General features: G+C 37.5%; 1 protein-coding gene across 3 annotated transcripts in view; it reads left to right on the plus strand.

Annotated features, from left to right (window-relative positions):
* The window catches only part of Dpp10 (dipeptidyl peptidase like 10), a 1509398-nt gene that overhangs the window by 1436359 nt on the left and 55718 nt on the right, over positions 1-17321 (plus strand). For all 3 annotated transcript variants that reach the window (XM_028883881.2, XM_028883880.2, XM_028883882.2), the window contains exons 12-13: positions 6108-6146; positions 11015-11122. In XM_028883881.2, coding sequence (XP_028739714.1) covers positions 6108-6146; positions 11015-11122 — 147 coding nt within the window. The remainder of the gene's footprint in view (positions 1-6107; positions 6147-11014; positions 11123-17321) is intronic.

Below are 17321 nucleotides of genomic sequence, written 5' to 3' on the forward strand. Positions count from 1 at the left end.
AGCAGGAATATTCAAAGTTCAAGGGCATACTCAGCCACATGGGAAGTCAAAGCTAGCCTGGAGTACAGGAGTGCATCACATATTATTAATATTAATTATTTGCTAAATAAAAGCAAAAACAAAAACAAACTTCAACTGCCATCATGCAAGTCTAGATACAATTAAATTTTTCTTATAAACATATTTACAAAAAAAAAAAAAACCCTTAACCATACTAACCCCAAACTCTAGCAATGTAAATAGAATGTGATACATGTTGAGTGATGAGTTTGTCATAGGAAAATAAGATTGGTTTAACAAGCTTAGATTCATGGAGTATGCCTATAACCCCAGCATTCAGGAGACAGAGACCAGAGATTCACAAGCATAAGGTCATCTGTAAACCTCATGGAGACTAAGGAACAGATCTAAGTATAAAAAGAAACCTTGCCTCAAAGTTTAAAATGAGAGGCCAATGTGACCACTTAGTACTTAGTGTGTACTGTTTGTTCGGTGTTTGCTTTCAATTCCCAGGACCCACTTGGCAGGTCAGAACTGCCTGTAACTCCAGCTCCTGGGAATGAGCCTACTCTCTTGTAGCCTCCATGGGCCTCCACTTACGTGCACGTTCCCACACACAGTGAGACATGACACACCAAAGTTTTATGGTGAGCAATTCACTGTCAGCTATGAGCTGTGTAAGTCCAAGGTGTCCATTCTCACTACTTTTATGCAAACTACACTGAAAACTCCCTGAGAACAAATTCCTTGAGGATACAAAGGAGTTTTGAAAATTTAAAAAGAGAAACTCTTTATTCCCAGGTATTAATTTTGTAGAAATAAAAACCAAAGAATCTATATAGATGCACAAATGTACCCATAATTAAGAATACCCTTTTCATCTTTGAAATCCTTTCAAATTATTCAGAAGAGGAGAAAAACATCAATAATAAAACAAACAAGAAGAAATTTAAGCAGTTGGTAAAAATGCATAAAGAATAAATTTTCTAAAACTTGCCATAAATTTCCTGTAAGTTTAACTTGTTTCAAAATAGAGAATTCAGAAAATGAAACAAAATAAATTTTCTATTGTAATAATATTAAGATGGAGGGAAGCTAAAATGAGGTGAAATATTTAAATATTAAATATACCAGGGGGAATTTAAACACCTCAGTATTTAGTGCTACAGAATTATAAGAGATATTTTAAAATGCTTAGTAAATGTTCTTGAATTGAAAGACTTAATATTGTTAAATAATCAGTTCTGTTCCAATTTCAACATAGTCCAAGTTAAAGTTTGTTCAGTGCCCCCACCCTAGCCCCTTTTAGAAAGCTTTTTAATGTATCCTTTGCTGAACTTTCTATGTAATGGAGAAAGGCCTTGAACTTCTAATCCTCTTGCCTTTACCAGCTGAGTACTGGGTGGGAGGTGTGTATCATTACATCCAGTTTTTCTCAAATTTACTTTCAATAAAATAAAAGCTCATTTAAAGTTTTATGATGGTGTCAAGCAAGGTGTCTTAGAGGATAGTGGTGTCTGCTACCAGACTTGGAGACCAGAGCTCAATTTCCCAGGTTCTGTATGGTGGAAGGAGAAGATAAAATAACTGAGAAACATTGTCCTTTGACCTCTAAATACGCCATTCTCTCTCTCTCTCTCTCTCTCTCTCTCTCTCTCTCTCTCTCTCTCTCTCTCTCTCTCTCTCTCTCTTTCCCTCCCTCCCTCCCTCCCTCCTTCCCTCCCTCCCTGTCTCTCTCTATGTCCATCTCTCTTATTCACATACTAAATATAAAAATATAAGATAAGTTTATTGGGATGCTGTGGATATCACTATATGTAAATAAATCTGATTGGCCGATAGCCAGACAGGAAGTATAGGCGGGACTAACAGAGAGGAAAATTGAGGTAGGAGGAAGGAGGAGAGAGACTGCCTGGAGCCGCCGCCAGGACAAGCAAGATGTAAGGTACCAGTAAGCTGAGCCACGTGGCAAAGTATAGATTAATAGAAAAGGGCTAAATATAAGACTGAGAGCTAGACAATGATAGGCCTGAGCTAATGGCTGAGCAGTTTAAATAATGTAAGAGTCTGTGTCTTTATTTTATAAGTGGGTTCCGGGACTGGTGGGATGTAGGAGCTGGAGAGAAATTCTCCAGCTACATTGGGAAATCAAAACAATCCTACAGAAGAAGAAAGTTAGATGCATCTGTACAACCTGATTGCAATAATAACTGGAAATCTATGAACTCTTAGGGATAGGAGGCATGTAGCAGAGACAGATGAACTATCAGTTCAATTGCATGGCTTACAGAATATGGGCCATAATGTATGGTATCAGTTGATACCTACTCTGTAGGGGAAATGAAACAATTTTCAACCAAATGAGTAGGAATTGTTTGCAGTTATTTCATAATAATGTTCTAACTACAAGTTGAGATCAGCCACAACTCTAAATCCCAAGTGAGATAATGCCAATCTTCCAGAGGAAAGTATGGACTATAATATAGGTTGTGTTTTAAATATGAAATAGTCCCCATAGGCTCATGTTTGAATACTTTGTCCCAGTTGGTGGCACTGTTTGGGAAGGGTGTGAAATCTTTAGTAGATGGAGGATGGATAGGCCAACCACATTTCCTGTTTACTCTCTAACTCCCGAGTGGGGATGCAATGTGTCCAGCCTGTGGCCTACTCCTGCCCCCGTGCCTTGCCAACCACAATGAATTATATCCCTCAGACTATAATCTGGGATGAACTATTTCTTAAGATAATTTCCTTCTTGTCAGGAATTTGATCACTGCAGCAGGAAAAAAAATACAATTCTACTATATTGAATAAACCAAATAATAACCAATCATAGAAAAAACATATGGAACTTTGTTAACATCAGACACTCATCAGGAAATATTATGTAAATGACTAACAAAACCACAGATGATAAAACTGTTTTCTGAAATGTATCTCACACCAATAAATACCACAGTAAATCTAAATGTTCCAATATAAAAACAAACAAAAAACAACCAATATAACAAAATAAATGAACAATGATGAGAAAGATAATAAATGCTTGAAATGTGTTTGACGTCATTAGTTATTAGAGAAATGTAGGTTAAAATCATAATAAGATGATAGGACATACTAGGAGACTGAGGAAACTAAAAAGGCAACCCAAACACAGGAAGAATTTATGATTGAAAAACATTAAATTTTGTATTATTTGCAGGTCAAAGTGAAAATTATTCAATTCCATTAACACATATTTTGAAGATCAACTGAAATTAAACAAAAATGTAAGCATGGCATATATAATACAATATTTTATTGCAGTACATCTATATGTATACCTGCTTGGCCATTCCATTATTATCTATTTGCACAAAAGTAAAATCATATGTTTACAAAAGAAATTGTAGAGAAAATAAAACATTAAGAAAATTTTATTCACAGTAGCTAAAAGGTGGCAGGTAGGAAACAGTTAATTTACAGGAAACGGATTAAAAAAGGAGTCATACATATCCATTTGATATAATTCCACCTAGCAATTTAGAAAGGAACAGTCTTATAAGTTGGGGAGATAGCTCTGTAGGTGAAGTGCTTCCTATGCCCACATGAGGACTTGAATTCAGATCTCTACAAGTCAGGTAAGGCTGGATTCAGCAACAGGCATCTGTATCACCATTTCTCCTGTGGCAATATGGGAGGTGGAGACTGGAGAATACCTGGAAATTCACAGGCCAGGTAGCCTTGCATGGATAGAAGCAAACAAGAGACCTTGTCTTAAACAAGATGAAAGGCAAGGAATGAGACCTGGCATTGCCATTTGACTTCCAAACATGTGCCATGGCATACTCATACCTAAAGTTACACACACACACACACACACACACACACACACACACACACACACACACACAGAATGAGTGAGAGAGAATGAGAGAGAGAAAGAGAGAGAGAGAGAGAGAGAGAGAGAGAGAGAGAGAGAGAGAGAGAGAGAGAGATCCCTTCACAGACAAAATTTTCTTGTCTAGGAACAGAAGGAGAATGCTGGTACAATTAAATAAAACAGTAACATAAGAATAAATCTCAAAAGTGTGGCATGATAGAAGCCTCACACCAACCAACAAGTGATGCATAGTTTAATTCTCTGACTTTATACAACCAAACAAACTGATCTGTAGGAAAAGGATGAGAAGAATGTCTTTTTGGAACCCCTGCAGGAGCCTGTAAAAATGGGAGAACTTGAGGCTCCTTGTCTTGATAATACATAAATATATACAATTATCAAAACTCCTGAAGTTAAGCATTCCTGGTCTGTACATTTCCCTTGAAGTGAATGTTCTAGAAACATAATTCTTAAACAGATTTTCAAAGGAAGAGTTAAAAAGACAGCAATTTGTCATAGAATAATTTAAGTGTGGGAATTGGAGTTGAAAGTATCACTCATTGGATGTCAGTGATGCTTTCTATGTTATACTGGTATCATTTGAACATCATCCCAGCTATTATATTTCATAGTTTGTATTATAGATTGACCAGGTCTTCCTGGTGTATTTGAGAAACTATTCTAGATGGGTTATTACTCAATAGACAACCTGGTCATTTTAAAATTGTCCTGGATAGAGGTGTTGGTGTTCTTCAGTAACATTGCTTGCCTAGTATATGGAAGGCAAAGCCAGCTTAACCAGAGAATCTTGTTATCTCTTCTATGCAAGGATGATGTAAATATTTTCACAGCATGACCACAAGGATAAGTTAAAATGCTACACATCATTATGTTTGTCAGAGCATTTATTTGAAACCTTGTTGAGACTCTGGTAATTTTTCTGCTGTGTTTCATTTTCTGTAAATTTACATTATATGACAAACAACAGCACATGAGAATTTAGCTCTGATTGGAGTCTTAAGAAATATGCAGTGACACTGATGAAGAGTTGTCATCAGAATTTTATATCTTTCTGGTTAGAAAGAATGGCTGCTGCTTCAGTGCACATTGAGAATTAAGGAATAATTTCTTTCAATATTTTCTGATGTATGCATGGAACCATATGTAGTGAACCATTGAAAGGAATGTGCCTGAAGATAGAAACTGGTTGGGGCTGTAATTCTGTTTGTGTGATTATGAGTGCTTGTTGCTCTTTCAGAGGACCAGAGTCCACTTCCCAGCACCCATGTTAGGAGACTCTCAACTGCATATAAGACCATCATCTGATGCTTTCTTCTGGACTCTAAGGACAATGTACTCATGTTCATTTTCCCACAAACAGATAAAACATACATCCATATATATATATATATATATATATATATATATATGATCTTTTAAGAGAAAGGGATCAAGTATAAAGTATATAGGAATCTAGATTTAGAAAGAACAAGTGATTATAAAAATTCGAAAATAGCATGAACAATTTGAAGTGATCCCTTCCTCATGCAGGGAAGAACCCTGTATAGTGCATTTAGTTTTCTTAATTTAACTACTTTTTTATGTATGTATTTATGTCTTTCAACAAATATGAGCTTCATGTCATGATAAAAAAGCATTATTTCTAAAATATTTTATCTACTTAACTTGAGATTAATTGGTCAAATTTGGCTTTTGCAATGATCTTGGCTGTGACACTTTGCAAGCTATTTCAAAGGAAAATCAAATCTGGCATGTCCTAGGTTTGATATTTTTTCTCTAATACTGAATGACTACTAATGAGGACAAAAAGGTTATAACTTAGAGTGAATTAAATTTAAAAACTCTGTTTTTGAATTTTATTGCTGGCTGTTTGCCCAGCTCTGCTGGAGACTTAATTTTGTTTCCAGATGATATCTACAGGTGAGCAAAACAGGGTCTGGTGGTGGCTCACAAAATTCTGAAGGATGCAATCAAACAGAACCAGAGAGTGACTTTGCACCCCTACTACTCAGATGATGTGCTCTTGTGAATTGTCCTCACCGTAATGTTTCATCTCTACATTTCATCCAGTTCAAATCAATATTGTCCAATGGGATGGATCTCTGAAGACATGTCTCTAGTTGAAGGGAGGGGAAAAGCTTGAACGGAAGAGTGTAGGAAAGGTTACATGAGTGAATGTTCATATTGGTTTTAGATGTTTCATGAGCTAATTGTTCTGTTTCAGAAATATGAGATGACGTCCGACACCTGGCTCTCTAAACAGGTATAGTATACATGGCCTTGTCACTTGTTGACCATTATGAACATTTTCTTCACATATTTGTTATATAACTTTCCCTAAAATGTTATTTCAAGGGTCTAGGAAGATGGTTCATGGATTAGAACAGTTCCCATTGCAAGTATTATCAGAATCCATATAAATGTCATGTGTGTGTGGTGACCTACCTACCTATAAGGGAGGAAGAAACAGAGGATCCCTAGAGCAAGCTAACTAATGAGAATAGTCCTAGGAGTGTGCACTGGATCTGAGTGAGAGACTTCCACAATGACAACTGTCCAAGAGTCACTGAGAATGATTCCCAACATAAATCTCGGCCCCTCGCATGCACATAAATGCAGCAACATTTACCCACACTGCATGTGTTCCTACAAATGTGTATGTATATATACCATGAACACATGCACACATGTATACACACACACACACACACACACACACACACACACACACACATTCTTGCATGTGCATGCATGCACACATGAAAATGGAAAACACAAAGACAATTTTTCCAGTAATAAGACTTTAAACTTTTGGTCGGCTTAAAAAAAAAAAGTGATTCTTTTCCATTATTTTTGATACCAAACATGGTACCCCATTTATTCCAGAAGCTGAGTGAGCCCTCTAGATCAAAGCTAGCCTGGACACATTAAAAAATAGCCTGGGCTCCATAACTACTTACAAAAAACAAAAAGGTCATATGCGCACATATTTAATGTGTCCTATACATCACATTCCAAAATCTCACCCTAGAGATCCAGGAGGAAACACAGACACCTAGCCCAGTCTGACTGATTTTTTTTGTCAGTGACACCTCACTGCTCTTTCCCAAAGGCAGTGGGAGGTGGTTTGGTTGGTTTAGATTTATTTTCCTTTCCGCATTATTCTTGTATATTATTTTAAGTGTCATATACATCCTTAGTTTTAGTTTTCACCTAAATATTGAAACTTCCAAATTTTAGCTTCTAGTATTTCAGTGAGTTTCAAAGTACCAAGTAAAGGCTTTACATCTCCTAATCTGTTAAAGCAACCATGAAACCCCCTTGTCCACAGAGAACACATTTCTCTTCTATCTAGTCCTTTCTTTTTATTAATAATTGTCCATCTAGCTGTTGACATGGTCTTCTTATAACTCTTTGCTACCTTTACCCATGTATCCAATACATCATTACATTTAAAAAGTTTGTTTTTCTGTCAACTGATTTTCATCCACTCACAGACATTGTCTAGGTTCTAACTGTGTGTAGCACAGTCCCTCTTAAACTGGCAGATGCTCACCCTTTCATTCTCCTGCCAATCTTTTCACCTATGGGTTCGCTGAATGGCTATTGGCTGTACTATCAACCTTCCCTTCCCTTTCCATTGCCACAACTGAAAAAGTGTGCATGCTCCTTCTGGCCTTTACCAACACCTGGATGGTCCACAGCAGTTAAAATTGAAAATCATGCTAGTTCTACAACACGCCATCCTAAAAATCTTCTTCTCTTTCCCATTATCATTATTCTCCAATATAGAGGGTATTCACATGTCCCCTTCTTTGGGAGCAGAATTCTCTCAAAAAGTTTCTGGTTTTAGGCCTATCTAGTTTTTAAACTTTATCATAAACTACCTATTAAAGTCACCTCCCACTCCAGCACTAACCAGATCACATCTCTCAATACAACTATTTTAAAGTCACATGTAATTTTTCTGTAATAAAATCTACTATCTCTCTGGCAAGATAAAACAACAGAAAAGATGTTCTCTGTTGCTCCTCGTTGAAATATATGCCCACTGCAGTATTCAACACAAAAATACTGCCATCCACATTTCTTGACTGGCAAAAAGAAGATGGAAAGACTGTTGATAGAATCACATTCTTACTTGCTTGAATAGATTCCAGGCAGATATACAGACAGCTGTACACATAGGGAGAAAGGAATATTTTATTGTGCTCTCTATATGTATATGTGTATTAATAGAATTTTACCCTGTTATTAAGCAAAATAAAGTGGAAATAAAAATTTGAATTTATAACTAATAATATGATTTCATTCAATTAAACTAGTCACTAAAATAAAACTAATATGAATTAAGAACCTGATGGACATTGATGTCTTCTGAATTGCTCTCCTTCACATACATTATTCTATCACTTTTTAGAGCCATGAAACGTAGATGTAATTCTGAATGGTTTATTAAATAAGAAACACAGAAACAAATGCAGAGTTAAAAGCCCAAGAGGTCAGGTTGTAGCTAAGAGCTGAGATTAAAACCGCCTTCTTATCACCTGTTGCCGCTGCCGTCCTTCCCCTCAGAAAAAGGCCTACTTCCTATGTGTCTTTCTTTTTATTTACTTTCTGTTCTGCCATCTCATGTGGCTTCCTCGTCACTGCCTGTCCATACAGACCTCCAGGTCTCTATGGTTGGTATTGAGATTAAAGGCATGTGTCTCCATGCTGGTGGTGTCCTTGAACACACAGAGATCTGCCTGTCATGTGATTGGGATTAAGGTCATGTGCTACCACTGCCAGACTTCTGCTATGGCTTGCCACTAGCTCTGACCCCCAGGCACATTTATTTATTAACATACAAATAAAATCACATTTCAGCACAAATTAAATATCACCATAATGAAAATTCCTAATAGTTTAACAGGCATGGCTATATTAAATCCAACTTTACGAATGCTGACTAGAAGCCCAACGAAACACCCAGCTATCAATTATTCAGTAAGAAAATGCACTTGGTGGTCTGTCAGAGTTGATTTTTTTTTTCCTTCAGCAGACTATGGGAATCTTACTGAATGCTTAAAATTTCATGAACTAGAAGAGCTGAATGTGGTAATGACTGAAAGCACATTACTATGACAATTAGGATGGCGGCGGCGGCAGTGCAGCCCCTTTCAGGATAGTTGAAAGAAATGGTCTAACTTCCAAGTGCCTGAAGAGGGATGGCAAGTGTGTAGCCCACTCAAAGTTTACAGGGTCAAGCTCAGGTCCAGTGCTGTGTTTCCCAGAAGCCTTGTTCAAGTGAAGGATGCTCCATGGAGGAAGGCAGAGAGGGAAAGAGTGGGGTGAACTCAGTCATGTGTTTTGTGTTTTTATTATGTGGTATGTGATTTTTCTCAACCTCAAATTACCTCAGAGTTTTCCACTTATTACATATATTATTATACTTTTTTTTCATGAATATCCACAAAGTAAAAAATGAAAATTATCTCGGCACTGCTGTTAAGAGTGTCCATCCCAGGTGCTGGGGATGTATCACTGAAGGCTGTCATCTCCTTGCCTCGTGTTACACATGGGGCAGAGCAGTGCTGCGTGCATCCATGAGTCACACACCTACAAACAGATGCACACATATGCAGTGCCCATGCTGAGTGGCATTAGGTGGTGCAGGAAATAGAGAATTAAAGCAAACCAAAGCTGTTAGCAGCAGCGGATGGTAATGACGAAGAAGGTGACACTAGAATAAACCATTCAGACCTAAAAGGCAGAGCTAGATACCAAGTAGAAAAGTATGAAGGCCATGGTGAAGTAAGAGTTAGCTCTGGCCCAGGGAGAGTAAAAGGAGAGAGGAGAAGTTCATGGTAGCAAGGTGAGGACATTTGCAGGGCCAGGACATTTGGAAGTCTTACAACAGGGGCAGGAGAAATGGTTTGGTGGTTATAACATGCACTTTTGCAAAGGACCTGAGTTTGGTTCCATGTAACCACTTGGGTCACTCACAACTACCTCTAACTCTAGCTCCAGAGGATCCTACACCTCTGGTCTCCACAGACACTGCCTGTCTGTCAAATTATTATAATTTAAAATAATAAAAATTTAAAAATTTTAAATCTTACATAGGAAATAATACCACATATAGAAAATTCCTTAATTAGATAAAAAGGAATGTGATACTTTAACAGATGTCAGCTTTCCTAATGTATTGTGTGTGCATGGCCATGTGTGTACATTTTTGTGTGTGTACATATATGTCTCTATGTAAAATTAATATATATTTGTTCTTCCTGAGCAGGTGCCCTTTCTCTCTCTCTCTCTTTCTCTCTCTCTCTCTCTCTCTCTCTCTCTCTCTCTCTCTCTCTCTCTCACACACACACACACACACACACATGCATGCACCACACAAAACACAATATATATCTGTGTGAATGTATATATAACTAATGTAATAATTTTCAAAGACTTAGTAATTATATACATGTTTATCACTGTGATTTAATTAAAAATTCACCTGAGGTTCACAGCTTGAAGTGAGCAGTGTGTGTGTGTGTGTGTGTGTGTGTGTGTGTGTGTGTGTGTGTGTTTGAGGAGAAATGAGCATTAATGACAGGGGATTTAGTGTAAATTATCTCCTGTTATTTCCAATTTATGACATTTTATCTTTTGTATTTTCAGCAAATGTGGTGTGAACTGTTAGAAATGACTCTCCTGGTAGTAAAGTTGTTCAGTAGAAGGTTTTATAAAAATGCTTCTTAAAACCTTTTTATGATTTAAAAAAAATTGATTAACTGGCCTGTATAATTCATTCACCATTTTCTTATGTTTAAGAGATAAATTTCTGAGTGCAGACTCAGGTCAAGATATTATATTTCTTGTCTGTATTCATTGACACAGGTCTTCTGTCTATTTTTAATCATTTTCATCTCCCATGCATGGAACTTCCCCATTCTTTCAACTTGTGATATTAATACACATAATATGACATTAAATTCACTTTTTAAAATTCTAAATGCTGCACTCTTTATTTCTAAACAATTTTTCTATTTCCCAAATTAATTCAAAATCAAGCAGCAGCCTGTGCTTGATGCAGAGTAGAAAGTGCCACATCTAAGCTCTGAGATTCTTCCATGCCCTTCTCCGTTATAGAACGAGGAGCCTGTATTTTCAAGAGATGGAAGCAAGTTCTTCATGACTGTTCCTGTCAAACAAGGTGGCCGAGGAGAATTCCACCACATAGCCATGTTCCTGGTCCAGGTAGGTCCTGGGATCTTTATTTGGTTTAGCTTCATTGTCATTGAAGGCTCAAGGCTCTTTGATTTGAATTTGGGTGTTGTGTGTGTGTGTGTGTGTGTGTGTGTGTGTGTGCACAGGTGCACATGAACAGTGGCTCACCTGTGGAGGCCAGAGGATGATCTCTGGTGTCAGTTCTTCCCTTTCACTTTTTTGGGGCAGGGTCCCTTCATTTTAAATTCAGCTTTTGCAAGGCCAGCAGACATAGGAGCCTCCAGAGGCTCTACAGTCCCTACCTCTCATCTCACTACAGAGGGCTCAGAGTTACAGATGTGTGCGACCAACTCTGACTCTTACCTGGGCTCTGGGGTTTGAAGCTCATGCCCTCATGCATATACGATGAGAGATGTACCAACTAAATCATCTTCCCGGTCCCAAAGGCCCAATTCCTGTGCCATTCGGAGCCTAGAGTGAGTGCTATTTACCTAAGCACATGGAGCTCACACATATTTTCGGAAGATGATGCCATCAACACACATTACACATATATTCAAGTTGCCTCACCACAATGTAGTCAGCAGTATGTGCTGTGAGTTGAGGGCCTGGGCATGCAGTTTTATTTATTTATTTAGACAAGGTCTCCTATAGCCCAGGGCTGCCTTGGACTCACTATATAGTAGATGATGACCTTCCCTGACTCCACCACCAGCTGCCAGGATTATAGACATAAGCCACCATCTCAGTTTATGCAGTTCTGGGGATCAAGCCCAAGCTTTATATCTGCTAAACAAGTACTCTGCCACGTGAGCTACATCCCCACCTCCAGGACAGACAGCTTTGTTTTTTGTCATTTTGAGACAGGGTCTACTACATAGCTCAGCTGTCCTGAAACTCACTATGTAAACCAGGCTGTCCTCAGACACACAAAGATCCACCTGCCTCTGCCTCCTGAGTGCTGAGATTCAAGGTGTGTGTCACCACACCCAAATGGGATATAGAGCTTAAGAACTAAAAAGCATGCTAGTATTAGGAGCCCGGGAACAATCTAGAGAGGTTTTGTCCATTAAATGCACACTTCATATTTTGTAGCAGTAACACTCTCCAGGCATCACATAGGGCTTGAATGTTCGGACTGACAAAGTTGCTCAGTAGGTAAAGGGACTTTCCTTGCAGACCGGGCTATCTGAGTTCCATCTGTGAAATGCATTTAAAGATGGAAAGAAACAACAGACTTCACAATGTGTCATCTGACTTACACATGCGTGCTATAGAATGTGCAGCCAAACATGTACATAGTGTACACTCAAAAATAAATAAATGGATATTATCAAAATTTGAATATTCAAAACCAAGTAAATCCCTATCAAAATCGAATGGTACAGTAAATTGAAAATGCATATATACTAGAAAATGCAGTGCAGATTTTAAAATTCAAAATAAAATAAGTTTCAATGTGATGCAGAGGCCATACTGTATTTTGGGGAATTTCTAATAAGAGTAAAGAAACGTTATTCCTTCTAAATCTCAAAAACAATTTTAAAAGTTTGAATTATTTTAAAATCAGAAAGTTATTAATAGCTGATTTAAATATGTCAAGATTAATGAGTCAATTTAAATGTAATTTTCAATAACGAACTTTCAGGAGGAAACAAGCATCCTTGGAAGTAAAATAAACATTCTACTCACACAAAGAGAGTTTTATAATGACAACTAATTGTGAGTAAATTGAAATATTATGAGACCTTCCGAAGCATGTTGTCAAATTATCTTTTTTTTCTTTTTACAAAATTTAAATATAAATGTGGCATAAAAGCCCTCACAACCTTGGCTTATTTAAGTTCTCAGATCCTTCAACTCTTGTGATTATTCTGAGGCTGATGCAACTTTAATAAAGCTCATTGGAACATCCAAAATCCTAGATTTAGAAGGGGGCCTGTCTGGGAAAAGAAAAGGGTCAGCAGAAGTGGGAAGGGACAAGAGAGCCATGTGAGAGTGAATGGGATCTAAATATGTGATGTAGGTCTGAAAATGTCACCATGAAACCTATTGTGTATAATTGGCATATACTAATAAAAACATAGAGAAGTTACTGTTATCTATATACATATTTGTATCTAGCAATTTTTATTTTGGATTCACAAAATATGATGTCAGTACAACGCTATCTAGGGTTTGCATTATTAATCAATCTTCACAAATGGACTTTAATTTCCATCAAGGTTGAAAAAAAATTAGGGTATATGTAATTTCTACAGTAAAAAGGAAGACTGGTTTTCATAGTATGTTATTAAGGTAGAAAAGTGGACAAGTTAATTATACATCCGTGAATAATGCAATTACATTTACTTCTAAATAAATACATGTATTTATATATGTATAAATTTCTGAGGCTTTCTGTGTCAAACTATTGATTTATTAGAACAGGTAGGTAGGATTTTAAGGTAATATTTTCAGTTTCTATATGAAAAATGGATCATTAGGAAATTGCTTTATTTATCTTTTGCTAAGTAAACTTGGTGATCATTAGTGCTGGGGGAAATAGGTTGTCCAACAAATTGCACCTTATAAATATTATAAATAATCAGGGGATTTTATTGAATCTTTATTTTTAAGATTCATCTTAAAACTTGTGTGTGTGTGTAAGGACATATCTATTCGTGTGTGTGTGTGTGTGTGTGTGTGTGTGTGTGTGTGTGTGTGTTCCCTTGGAGGCCTGAAGAGAATGTTAGATCTTCTGGAGCTGCAATTACAGCTGGTTGTAATCCAGCCAACATGGGTGCTGGGACTCAAACAGAGGCCGTTTGGAAGAGCAGCATGTCCTCCTAACCACTGAGCCACTTATTCAGTTTTGTTTGAATTGGTAAAATCCCATACTCTTATATTCATCTACCCTTTTAACACCCAAGATGGTCCCATTGGAAAAGCAATCCATATGCAGGCAAGAGGGCTTGACTTTTGACTCATAGTACCTAAAATGCAGGCACGGCCAGTGACATCTGTAATGTTTGGGGGTTGGAAACAGGTGGATCACCATAGCTTACTGGCCATCCAGTCTAGCCAGCTCAAGAGCACTGTGTTCAGGGAGAAATCCTGTCTCAAAAGACAAGGAAGAACTGAATTTTAGAAGACACCTATGTCAACCTCTGGTTTACACACAGAGGCAGACAAACATATACATGTATATGTATACTCACACCAAAGAAAAAATTTACAAATAAATTGGAGAGTGGAGGCTAGAAAAATATGTACAATATACTATGATATGCACAATTTCAAAAGAAGTTGGTTTACTTATTAAGAAAGGAGACAGTATCTAGTATTGTGTTGGGCAGATGGTGTCCTCCAAAAAAGGAACTTCCCATTTAGTTAAGAGTTTCTCTTAATTTTTTTTTGAATTTTTTCCTTTATTCTTGTGATTTTCATATATGTATACAATGGAATATGACCATACTTCCCATGTTACCCTGTTTTCTCCATGTCTCCTTTAATACATCCCTCATTCAACTTCATTTTTTGTTGTCTTATAAACACCAAGTCTAGTTAGTGTTGCATATATGTACCTGCGTGGGGCAACTGATGAAGCATGGGAAACAGACCAGTGGCCACATCTCAAGAGAAGAATGATTCTCCTCCAGCAACAGTCTTCTGTCAATAACTCCTTAGTAAGGAATGGACCAGGCATTTCCCTTGATGCCTTTAAAGGAACTTCATCTTCTCCCTGACACAGCCTGGCATGCACTTTCATTCAGTATTTCTGCAATGTCCAGAGCAACTTCATGAAGCAGCTGTGTTGGCTCTGTTCATCTTTCATGCAGAGTGTGAAAGATTGTCATTGAAGCAGAAACCTTTTTGCTCTATGCCGGTTGTCATTCAGGGCATTTATAATTTGCCTTACTGAGAAAAGTACAAGCCTGTGATATTATTTGTAAGATTCCTGTATCTTGACTCAAATTAATATATTTGCTAAGGGGTCATAAATTGTTATCCAGGTGAAAACAGTTTATAGTTCATAAATATGCACAGAACTCACTCACATGTATACACGCACAGGTGCAGCTTCACACACACACATGCATACATATCCACAAATTAGGGGACCAGGTTTGAAACTTCTTGTTTCACTTTAACAACAACAATAAAGCTGCTTTATTAATTGTATAAGACTGCTGATGCATAGTCCACACAACATTTTTGAAGAATTAATACCTGACTAAATTAATGAGAGAATAAATAAATGCCTTGCAGTCCTGTCTATCCCTGCTATTAAGCTTTTCATCATTTGGTGCATATATTTCTGGTTCCTTTTTACATTAAAAATATGAACTTCTTCTTTAAAGATTTCAATTAATGTAATTTAGGTTTGCAATATTTCAGGAACGATACACAGTTTTCTGATATCCTCTAATGGAATTTTTAATATTTTGCATTTAGCATATTCTGAAATGTGGTTTTAACAGAACTGTAGCATTCACTCAAGCAGACTTGTTATGCTTTCTTTAAATGATCCATTTTTCATCATTAAAGGTATTCTACTCTTTGATGTTAGATTCTCAGACAAGCAATCTTAGTCACAAACACTTCTATTTCCAATTGCCCAACAAGAATACATTTCTAAATGTTCAAAGAGTCCTAAGTGTATTAATCAGTGTTCTCTAGAGGAAAAGAACTGATAGAATAAGTGCATAATAAAAGAGGAATTAAGCCAGGCAGTGGTGGCGCACGCCTTTAATCCCAGCACTCGGGAGGCAGAGCCAGGCGGATCTCTGTGAGTTCGAGGCCAGCCTGGACTACCAAGTGAGTTCCAGGAGAGGCACAAAGCTACACAGAGAAACCCTGTCTCGAAAAACCAAAAAACAACAACAACAACAACAACAACAAAAGGAATCATAAGATTGTCTTACATGATACAGTGGGGAAGACCAACAATGGCTGTCTCACACTGGACAGGTAAATAATCCAGCAGTTTCTCAGTCCATATGGCTGGATGTCTCAGTAGTCCCAGTCAGGCCCTGAAGACCTGAACAATTACTAAAGAGTCACCTTCACTATGTATCTAATGCCTAAAGATGTTGATTCTAGTCTTAGCAAACAGATGCAACATTGATAGGGTAGATGAACTTAGTTGCAAGACTGAAGATGGGTAGACGAAAGCAAAAGCTTTTCTTCTTTCATGGCCTTTGATTTGGACTATCACAGGGAAATGCTGCCCATATTTAGGGTAGATATTTCCACTTCCAATAATCTGACCAAAATACCTGTCACAGAAATGGTCAGATGATTGCCTTCTGATCAAATCCAGATCCAGTTATGTTGACAACCCAAATTGTACACTCCCCATTTCACCAAGGAAGTCACAAGCAAATAAAATGTGTTTGTTTAGGTTTCATGTATAGTGCCAAGTGGCTCTTCAAAACAAAGCACTATCATTTATAATGAAAAAAGAAGTGCACCTCTCAACATGGCACTGTTGGCCTTGCATCATCTTCCTGGTCTTGCCTTGGGCAGTAGTCCACTGCTAATGGACAGGTAGAGAATGCTGGTCATGATGAGCCCTGGCAACATGGTGACCTGAATTCATAACTTCCATAGGGCTCAATTGTGTCTGGTAATCTCCTGACTCACTCAGGCCAGGTTCATTTTTTTGAAGTGGTTATTGAATGAGACCAGTAAATCTTTGCAAACATTTTGCTCACTTGCACAAGTGTAGATAAAAATATCAGAGGGCAAGCTTCTCAAGTGCTCTTGGGCTCTCTTCAGTTTAGAGTGTAAGGGTTGTGCTCATGAGCTTTTAGTGGATTTTTTTCACATTTATGGAGTCTATCCCTTGTCAAGGTATTTCAATAAGGAAAAATAATTCTTTTATTTTTCTTAGTCTCTCATTAAATATTATTATAATTTCTGTAAAATACACTATTACATTATGATATTCTCTCTCTTTTTATCTCATTTCCCTTCTCTGTGTGTGTATTCACAAGTGCATGTGTGGAGGGCAGATGTCAACCTTGAGTGTCACTCCTCTGGTACTATCTATTTCAATATTGGAGAAGGACCTCTCACAGCTCACCAGAAACTGGGTTGTTGGGACCATGAGCCTCGGGGATCTGCTTGTCCATGGGATGATGAAGCACATACCCCTGTGGCCACTTGCGATGGTTTTTTTCCCCAAATTTTTCCCATGGGAATCAAACTCAGGTCCTTCTACTTTGACAGCATTTATTTTGCA

Source organism: Peromyscus leucopus, chromosome 15, assembly GCF_004664715.2.
Source record: "Peromyscus leucopus breed LL Stock chromosome 15, UCI_PerLeu_2.1, whole genome shotgun sequence".
NCBI classification, from domain to species: Eukaryota; Metazoa; Chordata; class Mammalia; order Rodentia; family Cricetidae; genus Peromyscus; species Peromyscus leucopus.